General features: G+C 43.0%; 1 protein-coding gene across 1 annotated transcript in view; it reads left to right on the top strand.

The window, feature by feature from the left end:
• The first annotated feature begins 5,671 nt into the window (after positions 1–5,671).
• DPYS (dihydropyrimidinase) overlaps positions 5,672–23,626 on the top strand; it is a 40,680-nt gene continuing 22,725 nt past the window's right edge. Inside the window, exons 1-4 of the mRNA XM_065397826.1 lie at positions 5,672–5,932; positions 18,459–18,617; positions 21,493–21,672; positions 23,181–23,370. Coding sequence (XP_065253898.1) covers positions 5,672–5,932; positions 18,459–18,617; positions 21,493–21,672; positions 23,181–23,370 — 790 coding nt within the window. The remainder of the gene's footprint in view (positions 5,933–18,458; positions 18,618–21,492; positions 21,673–23,180; positions 23,371–23,626) is intronic.

The following is a 23,626-nucleotide window of genomic DNA, read 5'->3' on the forward strand; positions in this document are numbered from 1 at the left end:
ACTTGATGTGAGTTTGTTATGCATTTCTTCATAAATACTCCTCTCTACAGTGGCTATGGATGCTGCCGGTGAACTAACTGTGGCTAGAAGGGGAATGGAAATAGGTTGGACTGAATGTGGCTGGTTCCTAGGCATTTCTTGACTTAATGTCCTAATCTTTCCTCCCATGTAACATAAGGCACAAATAATGCCCTAGTGAGGATACTGTGGACAACAATCCACCCCTTCCAACCAATTTCCATCCCTACAAGGGTGGTCAATACTTCATCTGTTCCATCAAATAACTTATTCAGTGTTTGATCCATGGTATTACTAATTTCAATTAAATGTGAATTTTTCCTTTCTGTTTAAGATGGAAATCTAGTGATGGTGTATCTGCATGAAGGATTGGGGTACTTTTCTGAGTAGATCTTGAGAATCTGAATCTGTAATAAGTCTTGTTTTCAAATCCAGGTATAGGAGAGATTGTCATGTGTCTAATAATCATATGTACTTTGGGCTTAAAACAAGTTTGGAGTTGTGACCACACACCTAATTTGAGTATAATAAAAATCTTTGTGATTAGTTACTACACAATTTTGTGCCTCTCCATTGTAGGTCACCAGCACTATGGGAGATTTCAATTTGGTTAGTTGCCCCGGACATAATACCGATGTCATGTTGACTTTCACTAGGTTCTGTTTGGTACCCTTCCACCTGGCCACATAGTAGGGTTGTTACCTCAAACACAGTACATAGTACCCTCTCTGAGAACAACAGGCAATTTGCGTGACTTTCCATGTTTGGGTGTCTTGATACACCACCAGCGGAGGTACTTTGTCATTCCTCGTAAATGTCTTCTAGGTGACATGTGGCGTGGACAGCAGCTTTTTGATCAAATACATGCTTATCTGGGTCAAACATGGGTAATGACAGTGCAAATGAAACATAAGGATTTTGAGATGCTGCATGTTTTACTTAAATAACATGTCATGAGTAGGAGGTAGTGTCACAGATCCTAGGTTTCTAATTGCACCAAACGCTTTTGACACTTAGTCTGACATTTGGATCTCTCTCCTGCATGTCTTTAAATTCAGTTTGGACAGTATCAATTTAAAATATGTGTTACTAGTAGCATTTAACACAAATTCATCATATGCCAATTTCCTTTCCCATATATTGATTTCCCTGATCAGTATTGTCCTATTAACTTGGCTGAGTTGGACATATATGGAGCATGAATGTAGAAGACATAATGAAGATAGCATGGCAGGAGAGGGCGGTAGGAAAGAGAGACCCTGAGTAAAGCGGAGGAAGCAATCGATTGATAGCATCAAAGAAGATGGTAAGCAGGTGGACCTTAGTGCTGCTTTTGGGCAGATTAAGATGGCAGATGCTTGACCCAACTCCAGATGATGGGATAAGGGGAACGCGTACTGGTGATGGTGCCACCTAGGAGTCCCTGTTATGGACCAGGATCCAATTGTGTCTAGGTACTGTAAAAAACACGTGGAAAAAGTCAGGTCCTGCCCCGAAGAGCTTACAGTCTAAATATAAACCAAGAGCTAACAGGTGAATGCAGACAGATGGAGTACAAGGAAACAGACCGCATTGGTCAGCATGAGAGGCAGTGGTCTCAGCCTCTCAAGTTTTTGTTTGTTTGTTTGTTTTGTTGTTGTAGGTCTCACAGCAAAGTAGAGTTTTTGAGGAGGAATTTGTTTTGTGGATGTGGAGAACTTGCAAGTGTGAGGAGCTGCATGGGAGAAAGCACAGAGATGCTTGCTTGAGAATTGAACAAATGGGCGATGGAGGCTGACGTGGGCTGATTTGAAGCAGGGGTCAACTTTTCAATACTGTGACTGAGAGAATAGATAGAATGGGGATAGGGCCTTGAAAAAACATGAGTAGCTTATGTTTGAAATGATAGAGAAGAGAGAGTCAGTGAAAGGATGCAAAGAGAAGGGGTGACATGGTCAAAGTGATGGACTAGGAAAAATATCTTAGCCATTCAGAATGCTGCTGCAATCAGTGGAACAAGATTGCATTTGTCAAGGCCAGCGAGAAAGATGTTGCAGTAGCCAACATGTGAGATTGAGAACCTGGACAAGAATTCTAGTTCTGTTGATGGATAGGAAAGGCTGTATCTTAGAGCTGTTGTGCAGAAAAAGTCTGCAATACTTAGACATAGCCTGGATGTGAAGACCTAGAGAAGTCTTAATTGAAGATAACACCCAGGTTACAGGCCAGAGTGGCAGTGATCAAGAAAGGAGGTTGTGGGAAAGGCTTGTGGGGAAGAGTAAGAGCTCTGTTTTTAGCCAGGTTGAGCCTGAGTTGTTGGCTAGGGACACCATCCCTGCCCATCGTGGCTAATAGCCATTGATGGACCTATCCTCCATGAACATATCTAGTTCTATCCAAGGAAATGGATGGGAGTCTAATACTACAGTGGTATAAACCATGATGGGGAGGAAGAGGCAACCCTTTCAGAGGAATTGAAATATGTTGCACCTTAATTTAAAGTGGCTTTGATGCTGTACTATATTCACTAGATTTATTAAATCCTACAAAACTACATTCTTGCAGTCTCACACTCACATCTCAGAGAAGATTAAGGTTGGAAGAGATCTCAGGAGGTCATCTAGTCCAACCCTCTGCTCAAAGCAGGACCAACCCCAACTAAATCATCCCAGCCAGGGCTTTGTCAAGCCGGCCCTTAAAAAACTCTAAGATTCCACCACCTCCCTAGATAACCCATTCCTTAGACTATGTTGAATGTTGCATGAATATAAACCCATTCCTCAGTCTACGTTGAATGTTGTACAGCAACTGACTCCTTGTTGGTAAGAAATAGATCTAGGTTGGGTTTGCCTTTGCTTTTGAGATCATGCAATTAAGATGGTCTCTAAAACGCATAATCTCTCTGCCTATTAACATTTCTCTGTATTTGTCATGCAAGAGAGTCTAGGTATAGTTTCCTGAGAATACTTACTTTGTTCCTGACCACAAAACCATTAGTCTGATTCAAGTTAGGCTTTTAAATCTTTCCTTCCATCATGTCTACCTTGTCAATATTTCTGTGGCTCCAGAGAAGTAAAAATGCTAGGGCACAAATTATTTTTACACAGTCTCTCAAATCACTGAATTATGGTGTAAGAGTGTAGTATGAGCAAACATTGCTCAACAACAAACTCTTTTACGCAGTACAGGGTCAGGTACTGATTATATAATAAAGACAATTTTTAAATTGAGTGAAGGGAAGTTTGGAAAAATCTTTGGGGAAGGATTTTCAAAGGACGTAGGAGAACAAGTCCCACTGGAAGGCAAAGATGCTTAATAAAAATCCCACCCTAGGAGAAAGACATCAGGAACAGGAGATGATGATGAATTCTCTTCCCAGGGGGTCCAGTGGGAGGTACTTCTATCCTGTGGGGGTAATTCAGGCCAATCCAACAAGGTGCTGTTGCACTATGACCATATCAAACATTTACCAAGTTTACGTAAATGTTGCTGGTACAAGATTTTCTTGTTTGTCTATGTGAACTAAATAATTGGACAGAGCTTCGATATCTGCCAGCAATATATTTAGCTCCAAGGGTAAAACTTTCAAAAGCACCTAAGTGACTTAGGCACTTAGACGTGTGCCGCATTGAAAGCCAGTGGGATTTAGATTCTTTTCTTCATCCTGCAGGCACCATGCTACAGTCCTCTGTTTGAGGCAGTAGAGATCAGATCAAATCCCTTTATAACTGGCAGACAGGTTGTCAGGGCCCGGTGGAACTGGCATGAAGGACTTACCACATCTGCAGTGCTCCCCCTCTTTGTCGGGGCTCAGCTTATTAGCTAGTTCCTTATTATTATGTGGAGTTAGATACAAATGTGGGTTGTTGGTTCAAGGTGCATTATTCTATTTGTCAATCACCTCTGCACTTCTCATTGATAACTGAAAAATAATTCTCAGTGGTTTAAGTTCTTAGCTAGTTACCTTGACACCCTAGGAAACCTATTAGCAGGAGAGGGTAATTGTGTTATGTGTTAAAATGATCCAAGTGTTCTAATGTGTGCTTTGTAAACAGCTATTTTACAAGGTCGTCTTTGCTTCCTCACTGGCCAAACTCCCTTTGTTTTTCTTGTTGGACAGATATTTACAAATAACGCAGACATTTTTCAGTCTTTAATTTCATTCCCCTTCTTCTTTTAGGACCTGATTCTGTGAGGTGTTAACCATCCTCCACCTCCAGCATGAAGCTGTAACTTTCTCCTTTCCTCCCTAGTTTTTATGCCTTCCTAACAAGCTGTTCACATTTTGAATCCAGGAGAATGGAACTCCTTCCGTTTAAGTGACGTCCTCCATTGGAAGCTGCCATTCCAAAAGGGGAGAAGAGGAGGACTCCTGACTGCCCTGCCCCCAGTGAAAGTCTCCCACACGTGGCAAGTACCTTGGGGGAAGAATGGCAAGGGGGCAGCTTGGTACCACTTTGCCACTACCTGATCTTTTTGCGGGACAAGAAAGATGGGTTTGGAGTGGGGAGGTGGGGAATCAGGCCTCCTTCAGTCAATATTGGGAGAGGGGCCCTCCACCATCCAGACAGCTCTGTGAGGGCTTTCCTCAGTCAAGCAGAAAACCTTTAGATAGCTACTCCACCATCCAAGCAGTAGTCCTTGCATGGGGGTGAAAGAGTTTTCCCAGAGCATAGGGATTTGTGAGGTTGAAGGCCTTCCCCCACGCCCGCCAAGAAATGGGCTCTGTGGGACTGCCAGTCCCCCGTGACCCTATAGGGAATTAGGAGGTCCCTTCGTAAAGAGGAGCAACAAGAGCAAGTTAGGTTTGGAAGGGAGCCCTGTGCAGTGGTGAGGTGACTCTAATTGTTACTTTGCCTGGGGCCCAGGTTTGCCTTAATCCAGCCGAAGCATACCATGTGGGTGGGAGTGAAGCCTGCACTGCTGCTGCTTGTGCTGTCCCTGATCTGAGTAAAGACAGACTCCAGAGCCATCACCCCAGCACTAAACACTAGCTTTTTAAAGAGCTCAGCTCCCATTTAGACAGCAAAGTAAGTGGCCAGGTTTGCAAAATAGCTCAGCATGTTGTACACTGCTCACTTCTGAAAATCTGGCTATAAGCATCATAGATGGAGCATCAAGGCTCAGCACTCTTGAAAATGTGCCCCTTATTAGTTGCCTAAACAGGAGCTGAGCTATTCTGAAAATGTGGCCCCACAGTCACTATTTAAATATTTTAAAAGAAATTGGTGAAACCCCAGCTTTCTCTGACCGTTCAGAGTAGTGATCAGCAGATGTTACATGCTGAACTGGGGGCAGTGGGAGGAGTTAGTGGTGCAGGAGGAGAGTCCTCTGATAGAGATATAAATACCAGTATGTCACTTATATTTGGGAGCCACATGTAAATAACTTGACATGCTGAGAGGAGCGGACTGGTGAGGGAGAGTGGGCAGCAAAGCACCTTTCAGGAGGAACTGCTGGGATCAGTTTTAGAGGAACCACCAGGAATCTGCTGCATTCCAAAGGAATGTATGCCTAGTGTTCTCGTTCTCCCAGTCTGTATTCCTGCTCGGGCTGTATTCCTACAGAAGAGAAGCCTGAGCCTGATGCCTATTAGTGCCACAGCTTCTCCTGCTGTTCTCAGAACTCAGGCTCCACTGCTGGGCAGATTTGCGAGGAGCCTGCAGCAAAAGCCATGGCTCCCCTACAGCAGAGGATTTTGATCAAAGGGGGGAGAGTGGTGAATGATGACTACTCGCATCTGGCTGATGTGTATGTGGAGGATGGAATAGTGCGGGCAGTGGGACCACACCTGCAGCTTGGGGCACCTGCTGGGCTCCGAGTTATAGATGCTTGCAACAGACTGGTGCTGCCTGGGGGGATTGATCCCCACACACACATGCAGTTCCCCTTCATGGGCACCCAGTCCAAAGATGACTTCTACCAGGGAACAAAGGTAAATCAATCTGCCTTGTCTTTACCAGGAGGAAAATTCATTACCACCTATTCAGCTCTCTTGCTCTAGGAGAGAAGTCATCTCCTGAACACCTTGTCTCCCTTTTTAGAGGGTTAGCACAGGAAGGAGGAGGGTTTTCTCTTCCATGTTTTACTACCTCTGTCTCTCTCTACCGAGGACGGTCCAGTTTGGATCCAGTTTATAGCTGCCAGTGATGTCCTCATTTTCCTTAGTTCTGTGCTTGGGTTCGGTTTGCTTCACCTTTGCAAGCCAGGTAAATTACATGAGCAGCTCTAGTGTAGTGAAGTATTTGTACATGTTAGAATTTATTGAAATTAGTGAATCAATTTAATTCCTTATGTAACTTGCTGCTATCATGCCCTGGAAACTGAAGTTCTCTGTCCCCAGAGCAGCTACAGCACTGAAGCTGCTCACCATTCCTCACTCTGCCCTGCCAGTAAATTTGGCCCATCACCAGCCTCCACTGGAGTCAAACTGATGTCCCAGAACTGAGTCTGTATCCCATTACCAGTCCCCTGAACCATCCAGTCCTCTAAAGGCAGAATTGCTGTTTGTAGAAAAGAGAACACATTTGTGTACCCTCATAAGGAGGACTGGGTTAAATTAAGTCTAGGTTAAATTCATTGTAAAATATATCCAGTAACTGAAATAAGTTAAATTAAACTTTAGTTCTGTTATGTAGTGATGTCATGCAATAACCATACAATTATGATTTAAGGCATTTTAGTATCTGTGATCACAGATTAGATTTACCTGATTTTTAAACATAGATCAGATATTCATTTCCTGCCGACCCCGTGTTTTCACCACAGAGCAGAGTTAAAGTTCTTTGGGTGTCTTAACTATGCATTTCCGTACTTTAACCTATTTGGATTTCTTTTATGTTTAACCTTAACTCTGAATTTCAGAGTTTGTAATGTTTGTTTTTTGGGATAATTACAAGAGTCTTGTAATGAGTGTTACCCTTAAGTTATCAATATACACTGAAGTTAATATTGAGAGGACAACATATTGTATAGGGAGCCTTACATTGCATTTTTCATCATTATTAGAGTGCTTTTTCTTAACATGCACCAAGGCCATTGCCAATTGTTAAAATAGATGGATTTTAAATGTATTGCAAAGCGCTCAATAAAGAATGATTTTTGCAAAGCAATTTACTACTAGCGTAGTAAAGTAACTTGTATGTCAAACATGTCATGTTTCCTGTTTTAAGGTAGATTTAGAACATAGTTTTAAAAGACACTAAAATATTTGATCTCTATATTCATGAATATTTATTAAGGTTGACAACTGAAAGAGCATTTTAAACTTAATCATGGGCGTTTTTCAAAATCCAAGCTCTGTGATGGGTAGCTGGTAGGTATGAGAGAATAATTAGCAGTGAATCTATTGTATGAATTTCAGACTATATATTTGTAAGCTGTCTAGGAGCTGATTACATTTTTCTCAAAACCATCATTATACAAATAATTTCCAAAAATAACTCTTGGTTTGTAAATTGTTCAATGAGCAGCTTTTTGGGTGTACTGGGTATTAGAAATTGAAAATTCAAGTTGTTAGTTTTCCTGGAACATATGAATCTCATGGCATGTTTCTGTTAACTGATTGGACAAGCAAAACTCTTCAAATCAGGTTTATGCTCTAAATATTCATGTTAATATATACAACATTCGCTCTCTGTGAATATTCTCCAAAACTTATGGCTTGCTGTTACCACAAATGTTCCTGCCCATAAATTTGTTCACCACAATATACTCTGAATGGGTGAAATTTTAGGTGTGAATAAAAAGCTCAGGGTTGTGGTTCAGGCTTCATCTGTGGGAAACCTAGATCATGCTGGCTGGCAGAAGGAAACACTTTGAAGAGCTAGCAAAGACTATGACCTTGTTCCAGTTGAGGGCATCTGTCTTTCATTAATCAATGAGTCACCCAAACTTTGGTACCTGGTAGATTCAGCTCAACTGATGGATAACAACTAGAACCAAAAACACCTTTACCAATCTATGGATGGCTAAGTGATTATGCCTTTTCCTATCAAATGAGGATCGGGTTATGGGGATTTATGCTCTTCTTCCCCTCCAGAGTAGAGGGCTATACCTGAGGCTGCCATTGAAGTTCAATGGTTATGTTATGCAGCTGTTCACTTGCTAATGAAGCAAGCCATAAATTTCTAGGTTTTAAGTCCAGAAGGGACCATGAGATCATCTAGTCTGAGCTCCTGAATAGCGTACAACTTCATCCCATTATCCCTTTATTGAGCCCAATAAACCTGCATTTGACTCCCTTCCAAAAAATCTTTATTTTAAGACTTCAAGGGATGGAGAATCCACCACTTGTCTTGCAAGTTTGTTCCAATTGTTAATCACCCTCACCGTTAAAATAAATAAATTTGTGCCTTATTTCTCATATAAATTCGTCCAGGTTTAACTTCCAAGTCAGTGAATCTTCTTGTGCCTTTCTCCGTTAGATTAAAGAGCCCTTTAGTACCTGGTATTTTTTCCGTGTTTATGCACTGTAATCAAATCATATCTTGATCCTTTTGATAAATTAAATACATTGAGCCCCTTAAGTCTCTCGCTGTCAGACATTCTCTCCAGCCTCAGAGTCTTTTTTTTTTTTTTTTTTTTTTTTTTGGCTCCTCACTGCACACCCTCCAATTTTTCAACATCCTTTTTAAAATGTGGACACCAGAACTCTATGCAGCATTCTAGTATCAGTCTCTGCCCTATGCAGAGGTAAAATCCCTTCTCTCCTCCTCCTAACTATTCCCCTCTTTATACATTCTAGCATCACATTAGCCCCTTTTTGCCACAATATCGCAGTAAGAGCTCCTGGTTCCGTTTTTTGTCCAATATGTCTCCTAAATCCTTTCCAGAGTAAGTGCTTTCCAGGAGCTAGTCCCCCACTCTGCAGTCATGGCCTGCATTCTTTGTTGCTAGATGTGACTTTTTTTTTAATGAGCCCAGCTTATCAAGAGAACCAGATCGTTCTATATAACTGTCCTATCCTCATCATTATTCACAACTCTCCCAAGCTTTATCAGCCCTGATTTTATATTTACCTCTAGATCATTGCCAAAAATATTGAATAGCATTGTGCCTAAAGTCAGTCCCTGAAGAACCCATTAGAAATACCCCCATTCGATGATGATTCCCCGTAGACCATTACTTTTTGAGATCTGTCAGTTAGACGGTTCTTAATCCATTTAACATGCAATTTATTGACATTGGATAGTGATAATAACAAGAATACACCACACAAATGTTCCACTGATGATACAAATGACCTGTTCAGTCACACATCCAAGTCATATAGTCACATAGTGATGAAATACTGACAGCATGTGAACAGAGGAAGTGCACAGGCTCAGGCAGCCAAGAGGGCTGAAGCACATTTAAGGCTATAAAGGCCAGACAAGCAGACAGCTGAGAGAGAGAGATCAGGAGCTCTGAGAGGACCTGGAAGCAGCTGGGAAGCGCATTAAAATTCTTGTGTTAGTTGCTTATGCCCATACACAGTAGATCAGATAAAAAGAACGGTCAGTCCTTGTGCCTTAGCATAATCTGATCACCAGCTGGATCAAGAAAAACTTCCCTCTATGCTAGAATATGCGCAGTTTGCCAACTGCATAATACATTTCATTTGGTTTTACTTCCTTTTAAACATCTTGAATAGGCTACTCTTAGAAATGGGATGGTGGAACCCATGGATCTGTATTAGCTGCAGGAGACAGGACTGCTTGGTTGACTACCCAGAAAAGGGTTGAACCTTTGTCTGTCTTTTTGACATGATTATCTGTGACCAGAGAGTAGTCTAAAAGAGCCCTCAAGTTCTTAAGAGACCCTCCTTTTAAAGTGGACACAGAAATCTTTATAATGGTGGTCCTGTTTACTTCTGCCTTGATCGCATTAGGAACATCAGAATTGCCATTCTGGATTAGACTTTATACCCATCTAATCCAGTGTAGGTTCAGTGCTAGCCATTTAGCACATATCACTCTGTAGTTTCCCCCATCTTATCAACTGACAGAGCAGCCTTGAATTCCTAAATCTTAATCTTAAACCTAAATCTTAAATCAGAGAAATCATGATTTCCTGAGTGAGTTAACTTGGGAAGCTCTGTTATGAAACTGTTATAATTGATCATTATGGAAACTTTGGCAGTGGGATTGGTATTGCACTGTTTGTGCTAGGTAACTTGGAAAGGTTAATGCATGTTACCTAATTTTTCTAGGAAGTTTACTTTGGGCCTGAACTTTCCTCTATTATTCATGTGAGCAAGTGTTGAAAGAATGAGTCCTACTTCATGTCTATAACTGATTCATGCAGTGGTATTTATTCAGATTATAATCAATAGTAAAAGATGCTGTCTCTGGAATAAACCAAACAAATTATTTATTTTGTAAATATAACTATTTCACATAAAAAATGAAAAATAAAACTTGGCTCTAAATGTCTATTTAAATGTACTACAATAGGCACAAGACATTATTTCAGTAGAACAAACCTGTGTTGCTAAGACACATGAAAACTCTCCAGATGCATAAAGTCTAGCAACTTCTCTGGACATAGACATATAAAAGGTGCTACACAGTTAACTCTGATTGCACACTATGTTTTAGGGTTTTTTTAAACTTGGCTTGATTTCAAAATCAATATGGAAAGCTTTGTTAGGTACTAGGGGCACAATCACATACTACTGGACAAAACGCTCTCTTCTTTGAGTAGCCTCTACACCTAATTGTAAGTGTTTATCGGATCAGGACATAAGACTGTGACATCAGCAGTAACTCAGCCATCGTCCAACTGGCTTTACGTCATTTGCATGCCACATTCTATTTGTTCTAATGCTGTAAAATTATCCCCTACTGTAATATGTTGTATTTCATAAGGCTAATCTAACAGCTGTGAAATATACAGTAATGCTCTGAAAGCCACATAATAATAACAATAATTAATAATATGGTAGGTGCTGTAAAAACACATAACAAAAAGATTGTCCCTGCCCCATGCAACTTACATACAATTTTTTTCACTAGCTGTCAGTGGTACTTTCGTTATATAGTGAGATATACTATTACTTTACTTCTGTTTTTTAAGGATTCATGACTTTTCTTTTAATGAAATGTGTAAAAGTTACTGAATTGCAAGGATAAGATAATATGCTTAGGCTTCAAAACCTAGAACAAGGCAGGGTCCTGCAGAAGTACCCATGTGATCATGGAATTGCAGGCCATGTTTAAAGCATGTGTACAAGCAGGCAGAGTGGAGAATGCACATGCAACAATTTTGGCATTTCCTGAGTGCCTTACATTGCAACCATGTGATACTTTTGACATTGGTTTTGAATAGAATATATCATTTTACATATCTTATTTTGCATGTCTTTTTAGAAGAGGCTCTCAACAGCACTTAAATATTAATTTTCCTAGCCTCTCTGCATGCAAGAGCAGTATTACTATCCTCATTTTACAGACAGGAAAATTGGGTCACAGAGAGAGAGAGTGACTTGCCAATCTTCCCCACACAGTAAGTATGTAGCAGAGATGGAAATAGAACCAAGTTTCTTGACCCTGAACCACTGCTTCACTCCAGGATCAAATACAGCAAGAATAAATGTTTGACTGTACAACAACATTTAAATATTGTGGTACATTGTTCAGCGTTATATAAGGCTAAATTGCAATTGTTCATTTTAAATAATTGTGGGGCAGAGTGGTTAGATTGACGGCGGTGGTGCCACCCTACATAACATTTTTAGCCCAGCGGTAACCACCCAGGCTATAGAGTCATTTTCTTTCTCTCTGGCCCAAAGTATTTTATTCAAAGTGCAATAGTTCCAACAGGAGAGATTGAGCAAAACACCCTAGAATATGCTATTGACTGGTGGTTAGGGCACTCACCTAGGAGTGCGGAGACTTCGCTTTAAGTCCCTGTTCCAGAGAAGGGATTTGAATTCATGTCTTTCACATCACAGGTGAGTTCCCTCACCACTGCTAAAGGTCATAAGGGGATTCTTTTGGAATCTAGCCATTCATTTCCTTTGCTCAAAAATTAAACAAAACATTTCAGGTCAAACAAAATGTTTTTCTTTGTTTACCCAAAATGAATTTTTTCCAACTTTTTTGAGACTGAAAATTTCAAACAATTGTGACTTTGGTCCTGGTCAACCCAAATTTATTTTAGATTTTTTGGAACTGTTAGGAAACTGAAAAATCTGTTACTTGCACAGCTCTAGTCCATGATCATCTTCCCTTTCTTTATGTTTAGATGGAACGGAAAGATCCCACATGTATGATAGAGGTTTATCAAATCACAAATGGTGTCGTAAAAGTAAACAGTGGAGTATTATTTTCCCTTTTACACAATACAAAAACCAGATCATGAAAATAATAGGCAACAGGTTTAATAAAAACAAGGGGAAGTACTTTTTTACACAGTGCACAATTAACCTGTGGGACTCAGTGCTATGGAATGATGTGATGGCCAAAGGTATAACTGGGTTCAAAAAAGAACTGGATAAGTTCATGGATGATACGTCCCTCAATAGCTGTTAGCCAATGTTGACCTCTGACCTTGTTTCCTGTTTTTTTCTTGTTTCAAAGCTTGCTGTAATAGAAGATGATATAAGGGTATAATATTAACAGGTATGCATTGCTTGCTAGTTTGGAACACGCATAAGGTGAATGTAAGCAACTGGGTTACTAAGCTTAAGGACCTGCTATATTAGTTTGAGGACTTGTAAGAGTAGTTATGCTAAGGGCTGAGCCTGGGCAGGAGGTTGGGGTGCAAGCTCTGGGAAGCAGTTTGGGTGCTGGAGAGGGCTCAGGGCTGAAGGAGGGAGTTGGGGTGTGGGAGGGGGTGGAGGGTGCAGTCTCCAGGAGGGGGCTCAGAGCTAGGGCAGTGGATTGGGGTGAGGGAGCGGTTGTGGGCTCTGGGAGGCTGTTTGGATGCAGGAGGGGGCTCAGGGCTGGGGCAAGAGGCTGGCATGTGGGAGAAGGTGAAGGGTGCAGGCTCTTGCTGGGCGGTGCTTACTTTGGGCGGCTCCCAGTCAGCAGTGCAGCAGGGCTAAGGCAGGCTCCCTGCCTGCCTGCGCCACTCCCGGAAGTGGCCAGCATGTCCCTGTGGCCCCTGGGAGGGGCAGGGGTCTCCACTTGCTGCCCGCACCCCAAGCACTGACTCCAGAGCTCCCATTGGCTGGGAACTGCGGCCAATAGGAGCTGTGAGAGTGGAGCCTGCTGTAATCCTGCTGCTGCCCAAGGTAAGCAGGGCCAGGGGGCACCGCATGGTGCCCCCTCCGTGGACCGCTCCCAGAAACGGCCAGCATGTCCCTGCAGTCCCCGGGGGGGGGCTCCGCCTGGTGCCCCTGCCTGCAGGCACCACCCCCGCAGCTCCCATTGGCCACAGTTCCTGCTCCCCGCCATGGACCCCTAGTAACCAGACAGTTAGATCATATTTACACATAGGAATTAAGAAATATGTGATGTAGGTCCTATAGAGAAAGAGACATAGAAACCTTTGTAAGAGAAACTTCTGTGTAGCCCAATTTGGGGAAGATCCTGTTTTAATGGATAAAATATAAGAGGGATCATCAGTAAACAGTATAGCAGTGTGAAATATACAGTGTCTTAATTTGTCAGGGCTACACCAAGATGGTCAGGGATGGAACCCTATGCTTGGGGTGACCCTAAACCTCTGACTGTCATAACCTGGGAGTGGAAGACAGGTGGATCACTCCATAATTGCCCTGTTTTGTACACTCACCCAAAGCTCTGGTACGGGCCACTGTTGGAGACAGGATACTTGGCAAGATGGACCTTTTTTTTTTTTTTTTTTGCTTCTGTTGTAACATGGGATTCCAGTATGGAAAATATAAAAAACTGCTGCCCTAAGGCATCATTAAGCACATACTTTAGCAAGAAGGAGCACAGGGCCACATTTATATCAGAATCATTGTGAAATGTAGTGTAAATGATTAGCTAGGGGATTGAATTTTGTCCTTCTAGTTTAATACATAAAAGCATTGCATATCTGTAGTTGCAGATGTCAAGGAAAAAAAGATAGGCAGACAGGGTAAGGAGGTGGAAATACCTATTTTTTAAAAATGCTTACCAACAAGGTTTTATTGTATTTTGTGTTATGAGAGATGGGCTGTTTTTGTTTCAAAATAAAATCGCACTATAAAGTGAATGCAAATGTTTGTGAAAAGTTGCACTGACATTGACAACAGTGATTTGCAAAACCCAAACCGATTGAACGTTCAAAAGTCTCCTGACTGCTCTTTTAAGAGCATTGCTTTGAAATCCACAAAGAGAAACAGAAAAGCTGTTGTGTCAAAAAAATTTCCAATTCTGGCATCCAGATAGTGGTAGGTAGAATATTAAATTGTTTTGGGAAACAAAGAAGGGACTGTGAGGTTGAAAGAAGAAATAGCTCATGGTAAATGCTGGTGGCTTCAGCAAACAGGTTTAGGAAAGGAGAAGACGCAGTAACAGGCTGAGTGAGATGGAAATAGGAAAAGAGTATTGCGATGTTAATGTGAACCCCAGTGAATTTTGATCTGACCTCGGCTTAACAGCTGTGCAAAGGGATACTATTCAGAGGAGGAGAGCTTCTGGCTGATCAAACTAAATAATAAGAGCATTGACAGGCTGGAGCAGATTGGTGCTTTATTTAGTCCAGTATCCTATTTCTCACAGTGACCTACTACAAGATGCTTCAAAGAAAACCCCACAGTGGACAATTAATGAATAATACTCCTTAGAAGGCAAGTTCCTTCCTAACTCCATGCAGATAGTGGTTGATTTATGTCTGAAGTGTGAGTGTTTGTGTCCCCACCAAAAAAAAAATTTTTTCATGTAAAAAGATATTTCCATGTAACTATCTAATCCTTTCTGGAATACAGCCATGCTTTTGCACTTGATATCTTGTGGCAATGAGTTCCAGAGGTTAAATGTGGACTGTTGAAAAATATGTTTCCTGTATCAATCCTAAATTTGTTGAGTGAATGTTTCCTTATTTGTGCACTATGTATGAGAGGATAAATAAGAGCACCTGATTTGTTTTCCCAGCACCTCATGTCCATCTTAGTCTTTCCCTATCTAAAATAAATGGTCCCAGTCTTTTCAATCATTTTGTACACAGGAGCCTTTCCTAATTATTTTTGTTGCCTCTCTCTGAATCCCTTCTATTTCTGCTGCCTTTTTTAGATAGGGTGACCAAAACTGAACCTAGTTTTCCAGGTGGGGCTGTACCACTGATTTATAAAAAAAAGCATTATAATTGCTGTTTTGAACAGAGGTTTCCATTGAATTGCCCACATTGAGATGGAAGTCTTTTACTGACTGGTTACAGTTACGGAAGAACCCAGCAATGTGTTTCTTCCAGTCTGCATTACTCTACATTCCTCAACATTGAATTTCATTTGCCATTGTGAAGCCCATCACCTACCTTTTATTAGGTCTTTCTGAGGTCCCTCACAGTCCTCTCTAGTAATGACTTACCTAGCTAACTTTGCGTCATCTGTGAGTTTTGCCACTTCCCTGGGTTATCCCCTTTTTCAATTGATAAATACATTTAAAAAAATACTTTTAAAGTAATTTTGGTGTCCCACAAGGCTCAGGTTTTTAAACTGATGCTGTTCTATATTGGAGGTACCATAATTCAAAGGCATCCTTTCTGCCTCCATTGTTATTCTGCTGATATTTGGATTTATTTTGCCAACTCATCAGACCCTGGAAAAGCATATCCACTTTGATTTATGTGCCTACGGTGGTTCTGGCACTCTTCTCCCTGTTTCATGTACCAGCTGGTTAGAGACGTTCAATGATGCAGGAATGCTGCAGACTCTCAAATCTTTAGTGCAGTTTGGGGCCTGTGTAACTATCTAATTTGTTTAGTCTTAGTTTCCTGTGTTCAGGGCCGGCTCCAGGCACCAGCCCACCAAGCTTGTGCTTGGGGTGGCACCTGGAGGGGGGCGGCGCGGCACTCCGGCTCCGGCGGCCGGGGGGAGAGCGGGGCCACGGCCGGGGCTCCGGCCGCCCTCCCCCCAGGGCTCCGGCCGCCCTCCCCCCCGGCCGCTGGGGAGAGCGGAGCCCCGGCTGGGCTCGCCGCCCTCCCCCCGGCGCTCTGGCCGCTGGGGAGAGCGGAGACCCGGACGGGCTCTCCGCCCTCCTCCCAGGGCTCCGGCCGCCCTCCCCCCCGGCGCCCTCCCCCCGGCCGCCGGGGAGAGCGGAGCCCCGGCTGGGGCTCACCGCCCTCCCCCCGGGGCTCCGGCCGCCCTCCCCCCCCCCCCCCCGGCGTGGGCGGGGGGGGGCGGCCGGAGGCTTTTTTGCCTGGGGCGGCAAAAAAGCCAGAGCCGGCCCTGCTGTGTTCCTTCTGAATGCCTGGTTGGGACCTCAGTCCTCAGCCCTGCTTCATTACTTGGCCCTTTACATCTGTGACACACCTAAGCAAAAATAACAGGAGTACTTGTGGCACCTTAGAGACTAACAAATTTATTAGAGCATAAGCTTTCGTGGGCTACAACCCACTTCTTCGGATGCACTTCTTCGGAAGTGGGTTGTAGCCCACGAAAGCTTATGCTCTAATAAATTTGTTAGTCTCTAAGGTGCCACAAGTACTCCTGTTATTTTTGCGGATACAGACTAACACGGCTGCTACTCTGACACCTAAGCAGAAAGTTAAAGTCCTACTTGATGGAAATCAGGTAGGTCTCTGCACCACCGCACTCTATACTCAGATTTCATACAAGATGAGTCTTAAATTGCATATAGATTTTCAATGCACGGACAAAGGTGGGCATAGAGAGGAAATATTGATTTTGAAGATATACAAGATGTAGCAACATCATGGAGAAGGAAGAGAAGGCCTGGTCTACATTACGAGTTTAGGTCAAATTTAGCAGCATTAAATTGAATTAACCCTGCACCCGTCCACACAACAAAGTCATTTTTGTCGACATAAAGGGCTCTTAAAATCAATTTCTGTACTCCTTCCCGACGAGGGGAGTAGCACTGAAATCGACATTGCCGGTTTGAATTAGGGTTAGTGTGGACGCAATTCGATGGTATTGGCCTCCGGGAGCTATCCCACAGTGCACCATTGTGACCGCTCTGGACAGCAATCTGAACTCGGATGCACTGGCCAGGTAGACAGGAAAAGCCCCGCGAACTTTTGAATTTCATTTCCTGTTTCCCCAGCATGGAGAGCTGATCAGCACAGGTAACCATGCAGAGCTCATCAGCACAGGTGACCATGCAGTCCCAGAATCGCTGTATGGGGAGACGAATCCATGCTATCGGAACTCCGTTCCAAAAGACGGAATCCCAAAACATTAAAAAAAAATCTCCAAGGCCATGATGGACAGACTATAGGCTGAGCAAGTGCAGAATGGTGGTTCACTCTACTTCCCTGTAAGCCAACCGCCCTCCCCTCCCCCCTTTGATCTCTGCTTGCAGAGGCAATAAAGTCAGTGTTGTTTCAAATTCATGCATTCTTTATTACTTCATCACACAAATGGGGGGATAACTGCTAAGGTAGTCCAGGAGGGGTTGGGGAGGAGGGAAGCAATGGGTGGGGTTGTTGTATGGGCACCCCCTAGAATGGCATGCAGCTCATCATTTCTGCGGGATGTCTGGGGCTCTGACCTGGAGCGGCCGCTTGCATCTGTGGTTCTTTAGTAGGCTTGCCTGATATTCTAGGCAGCACTGAATCTCTATTAGACAAAATTTAAAGAAGAGAATGACCTGGGGAGTCATTCCCATTTTTGTCTAGGCGCCCCCGACCAACCTCACAGAGGCCGGCCAGGAGCACCCATGACAGCAGCAGACGGTACAGTATGACTGGTAACCGTCTTTGCCAACTTGCAAAGCAGCAGACGGTACAGTATGACCGGTAACCGTCTTTGCCAACTTGCAAAGCAGCAGATGGTACAGTATGACTGGTAACCATCTTTGCTAACTTGCAAAGGCAAGGAGCTGCAGCTGCTGCTGCGTAGCACTGTAGTACCGCGTCTGTCAGCAGCATCCAATAGACATACGGTGACAGTGGAAAAAAGGCTGAACAGGCTCCATGCTTGCTGTGCTATGGTGTCTGCTCGGGCAATCCAGGGAAAAGGGCGCAAAATGATTGTCTGCCGTTGCTTTCACGGAGGGGGGCTTGACTGACGACATTTACCCATAACCACCCGTGACAAATTTTTGGCCCCATCAAGCATTGGGAGCTCAACCCAGAATTCCAATAGGCAGCGGAGACTGTGGGAACTGTGGGATAGCTACCACAGTGCACCGCTCCGAAAGTCGACGCTTGCCACGGTTCTATGGATGCACACCGCCGAATTAATGTGCTTAGTGTGGACGCGTGCACTTGACTTTATACAATCTAATCTGTTCCCAAAAATCGACTTCTGTAAAATTGGAGTAATTTCATAGTGTAGACATACCCAAAGTGAGAGGAACCTTTCATCACCAATGGCTAAATAACTGCAACTCCTGTGATTTCAGGCTGCTCTAGCAGGAGGCACCACTATGATCATCGACTTTGCAATACCTCAGAAAGGCTGTTCCCTTGTTGAAGCCTATGACACATGGAGGAGCTGGGCAGATCCTAAAGTCTGCTGTGATTATGCACTGCATGTGGCAGTTACATGGTGGAGCAGCAAGGTAGATACAATAGTATCTATATTGATTTCTTAATGTTAAGTTGAATTATTCATGACTAGATTTCAGATGTAAAGTGTAACATGCTAACATAAGTAAAATGTATTAATACTTACCTGTATTTGCAAAGGCCTGCAGTAGTATTGCCTTAGTCTGTGATTTTGTTAGATCTCACAAACTGAACACAATTGGGGCTGTCAATTTCTTGACTGAGAGATCTCCAGGAAAACCCCATTCATTCTTGTGTATACTGGGCCTGACCAAGAGAAGTACTAAGACCCTGATGATCACCTAAAATTTCCATTGATTTCAATGGGACTTTCAGGAATTTTGCATTTCTCGGAACGAGACCCATTCTTTGGGATCATATAGAATGTGAGGTGCTCTATTAATAATGGTATGATACTAATATATGGTTCTTTCCAGTTCCTATTTTTAACTCCCAAAATTACACATTAAGACAGTAGTCCTGTAACACCCAGGGCATGGGATTCTGTGCACTGAGCACTTCATGCATTGGTCACAACTTTGTAATGGTATAAAAGGTATCAAATAAATTAGCCAGTAAAGCTTAATGCATGAGCCTTAGGACAGTAGACAATACCATTAACGCTGGCTAAGTGTAAGTTAGTGACATGCCCTGGTTTTATATTTATAATTCCATTCATTTTGTTCTGTAGTCTTGGGCTGCATAAATGCATTTAATTTATCAAGAAAAATGGAAGTCCCTACATTTTTCAGACAAAGGGAAAGCTGGGCAAACCAGATGAAGACATGTACATATGTCATGCCCTTTTGGTATGCCACCAGCTCCTCATGCTCTAGCAGCTACTGCATCTAATTCTAATGTAATGCAACAGAAAACTTAGATTCTTTAGAATTCCTTTACCAGATCCTAGAGTTTAAAGACAAAACAGACCTATTAGTTTGTCATCTCCACCACCACCCCATCCCGCCATACCTACATGAATATAGCAAGTGTGTTAAACGTTTGACATCTCTGATCCTAGAGTAAATGTTCTAATATCCAGTTCAGAAGTCTCTCTTGGGTCTAATGGATCTCATAGGTTCCCTGGAGTAGACCCACCCAGATGTTAGAGATCATAATTAATGATCATTTAATAATAATCCTCAGAGGATTTCAAAGTAACAATCAGAAGTATTGTATTATCATCTTCATTTTATTGAGCAGTTAACGCTCCAAACCTGCAACTGGCTAAATGTGGGCAAATTCCTGCACCTATGCAGAACCCTAAGGTTCCACCCAAGCAGAGTCAATTGCAGGCTCAGGGTCTAAATGACTTGTCCAAGGTCCCAGGAAGTCTGTGTCAGTTCTGATGATAAAACCCAGGTCTCTGAATTTTCAGCACTGTTCCTTATCCATGACACTGCCTTACATCACTATATAGAAACAATTTTAGAGGGTGACCAAGACCCAGCAAAGTGATACTGTGATGTGTCTCCTACTAATGACACAGACTGCAATTTATCAGGCATATTCAGACCCAAGTAGGAGTATGCCCTAGAATGGCAAAGGAAAGACTTCTCAGATTGGCATATGTGCTGGAATAATGGGGGGGGGGGCAAGAGGGGCTTCCCAGATGGGCACATATTCCGATATTGGAGAGAGAGGCTCCCTAGATGGGGCATTTACAGTCCTTCCCTCCCCTCCAGTTCCAGGGTCTCTTCCAAATTCTGTAATTTGGCTGTTTTTAATCTAAATATAAATTTTGGCCATCCACAAAACACACAGGGGCTGGGCCTGGAAATCCTCACCTGGTTGCCCTCACTCTCCCAAGTTCCCTGGTGGCCTAGCAGCTATTACAGGCTTATGCCTTTAAACCAATACATTTAACAGAGCACACTACATGGGGGTCTTTCTTCCTATTTGCTTCCATCTTGTCAGTCCAGAATCTGCTAACTTCCCAACATGCCTGGGAAGAAGTTGCCTTTAAATCCCAACAGTAAAATTCAACCTGCCCGCAAAACAAATACAAATTAAAAAAGCAAGCTGAAGGTTTTAAGGCACCAGCCTGTGAGAACCCTTTGGTTACCACGGAGAGGTTTGGGGGTTTAAAAGATGCCTCTGGGTCCAGTTAGTACTCAGGGTGGGAAACACAGGGCTATGAAACATGAATCCCTTCCAGCTCCGGGATATACTGTTAGTGATCTGGGCCTTTGAGTCTACCGAGCCCAGAGATCCCATGCCTTGGGATCCATGCAAGAGACAAAGGAGGCTTCCATGTAGATGATGATTAGATTTGCTTTTGAGAACTGGAACAAAATATCCCAAATGACTGAATATTATGTAGCCCCCAGGTCACAGCCCTAAACAGCAGAAACCTTTTCCCTTATCAGTCATTCCAGATTTGTCCTTACTCTTTGAGTATGCCAGAGGTTAATTCCCAGAAGGGACACAGTTGGTTTAGCATCTGGTCTGAAAGATCTAAACTCCTGGATCAAAACTTGCCCAGACCTACTCCACTCTCTAACCTTATGAGAGAGAGAAATTGAATATTAATCAGCATATAGTGCAGGGCTCTTTCCACAAATTCCAGGCTCTTTGCACCAATTTCTTTGGTAAAAATGTCCAGTCTTTGAAAATCCTTTGTGTCTTGGACATCTATATGTGTGTGTATGTAGTTTGCGAAGCACTTTGATATAAAAGGAGCTATATAAATTGCCCTGAAACATTTTACTTTCCACACTTGCTTGGACTGAGTAAATTTTTTCTTGATGGGCAAGTAAAATATCATTGGGTTGTTCATTATCCTCATCTCCTCATGGCAGTTTAGCAAGGCTGATAGAAGTGGAAAAGATAACCATTATATTTTTCACAGCTGCATTGTGGGAATTGTTGACATTGTTTTTCTTTCAGGTCAAGGAAGAAATGAGAATTCTTGCTGAAGACAAAGGGGTCAACTCCTTCAAGATGTTTATGGCCTATAAAGATCTGTATATGGTTGAAAATAGTGAACTATATGCAGCTTTTTCCCAGTGTAAGCAAATTGGAGCGATTGCTCAGGTCCATGCAGAGAATGGGGATTTGATTGCAGAGGTAGGTGTTGGATGCAATGATTTAAAATTTGGAAGTCAAAGGTACTGATGTGTCTCCCATTCCCACACTACCAGGTTGCCTTACTGTCTTTACTGTAATGTAGGGAAGTGCTGTTATCCCCATTTTACTTATGGGGAATTGAGGTTAAGTGACTTGCCCAAAGTCTCTGTGCTGGAGCAGGGAATTAAATCCAGGTGTCCTGAATGCTACGCTAGTGTTCTAACCACTGGATCCATTTGATTTTGGATAGGTGCTGGATGATGCCAAGTAGCCTACTTAGTGCAAAGTAAATCATCAAATTCTTTTTAGGGCCTGACCCAGACACCTTTGAAATCAACAGGAGTCCTTCTGTTGACTTTGGTGAGCTTTAAACCAGGCCCTTAATGTTTCTGAATTTCTTTTAGGCATGTCAAATAAACAACTGTGCATGAACGTGAAGACTAATGTTGTGTTTATTTATTGTATACATAGTTTAGCTCCCTTAAGTAATTAGTGGGTTGTGCTTATCTGCATAAAGTGAAAAGCACTGAGTAGGCCCAGGAGTATGTGGTGGGGTGGGAAATGATGCTTCTATGATGAGAGCATTACCGCACAGCTGCCAAGAAGAGTGAGCACAGAAGAGCAGGAGTGAGGTCAGTGGGAGGAACACTTGGCTAAGTGCCTCAGTGGCATGATGAGGATAGTACTTAACTCCAGGTCTCCTCAGACATGGCCATTCCCCGTGCGTGTTTTACCCAGTGCATTTATGAGTAATGGAGCCAGGCACACAGAGGCTCCAGAGTCCACTGGGTGAGCACAAGTCTCAAGGTCCCTGTATCTATATGTAGCTTCTGCTTACTCTAGTGCTGGTGTGTAACTTCTGTGTCTTCACCTAAGCACCACGCTATGACTTAGAGTCCTGCCCATGCTGGCTGGTGTTTTCAGAGTTTCTTCAACTATTCTAGACAAAGATACGTCAATAGTCTCCAGAGTCCCTCAATAAGGAATGCATTTGTCACTAAACTACAAACCAGTGAGTGTTTAAACACTTGTAACACAATGACAATTATAATACTTCATGCTCATCTAGCCCCTTTTCATCCCTAGACCCCAAAGTACTTTACACAGGTGGTTAAGTATCTTTATAATGTGGGTAAGTATCTGTGCTACTGATTGGTCCACTCGGGCATGCAGATGTTCAGGGTGGGCTTTTCAAAAGCACCTAAGCATCTTTGAAAGCCAGTGGCACTTGTGCTTCTAAGTCACTTAGGCATTTTTGAAATCACCCCTCTAAATATTGGAGTCTGACCTTTGACTTCAATGGGAGCAGAAGTAGGCCAGTGCTGAGTGCTCTTGAAAATCCCATCCTAAGTGAATTACCCAGTGTCACACAGCAAGTCGGTTGCAGTGTCTGGATTAGAACCCAGATCAGCTGACAGCTCAGTTGGCCAAACCACTGCTGCACTTATATAATTGACACAGCTAATTAAAGCAATGCTAACATATATGTATTCTTGTGTGGTCTGTAGGGTGCAAAGAAGATGTTAGCACTGGGGATAACTGGCCCTGAGGGACATGCACTGTGTCGTCCTGAAGAGGTGGAAGCAGAAGCCACATGGAGAGCAATCACCATAGCAAACTCAGTGAACTGCCCTCTTTATGTAGTTCATGTAATGAGCAAATCTGCAGCGAAGGTGATAGCTAATGCACGAAGAGAAGGTAACTGCCCTACTGCACATTCATGCTTGGTCCAGGGCATGAGAGTAATGGTCATGCTTGTTGAAGGATGGTTGCAGGAAGGTGTCTTAGCTGGCTCCTCAGTTGGGGTTCCTGTCAGGGGGCTGAGGGTGGGGATGATATTTGGGAGGTGGGTAGGGGCATTTTAAGCTGCTGCTGGAGGGGAGAGAAATACAGTAGCTCCGAGCAGTATATAGAGGTTGAGTGTACTTGTCCTCTGTGTGTTAGACATACACGG

This window comes from Emys orbicularis, chromosome 2, assembly GCF_028017835.1.
Source record: "Emys orbicularis isolate rEmyOrb1 chromosome 2, rEmyOrb1.hap1, whole genome shotgun sequence".
Classification (NCBI taxonomy): domain Eukaryota; kingdom Metazoa; phylum Chordata; order Testudines; family Emydidae; genus Emys; species Emys orbicularis.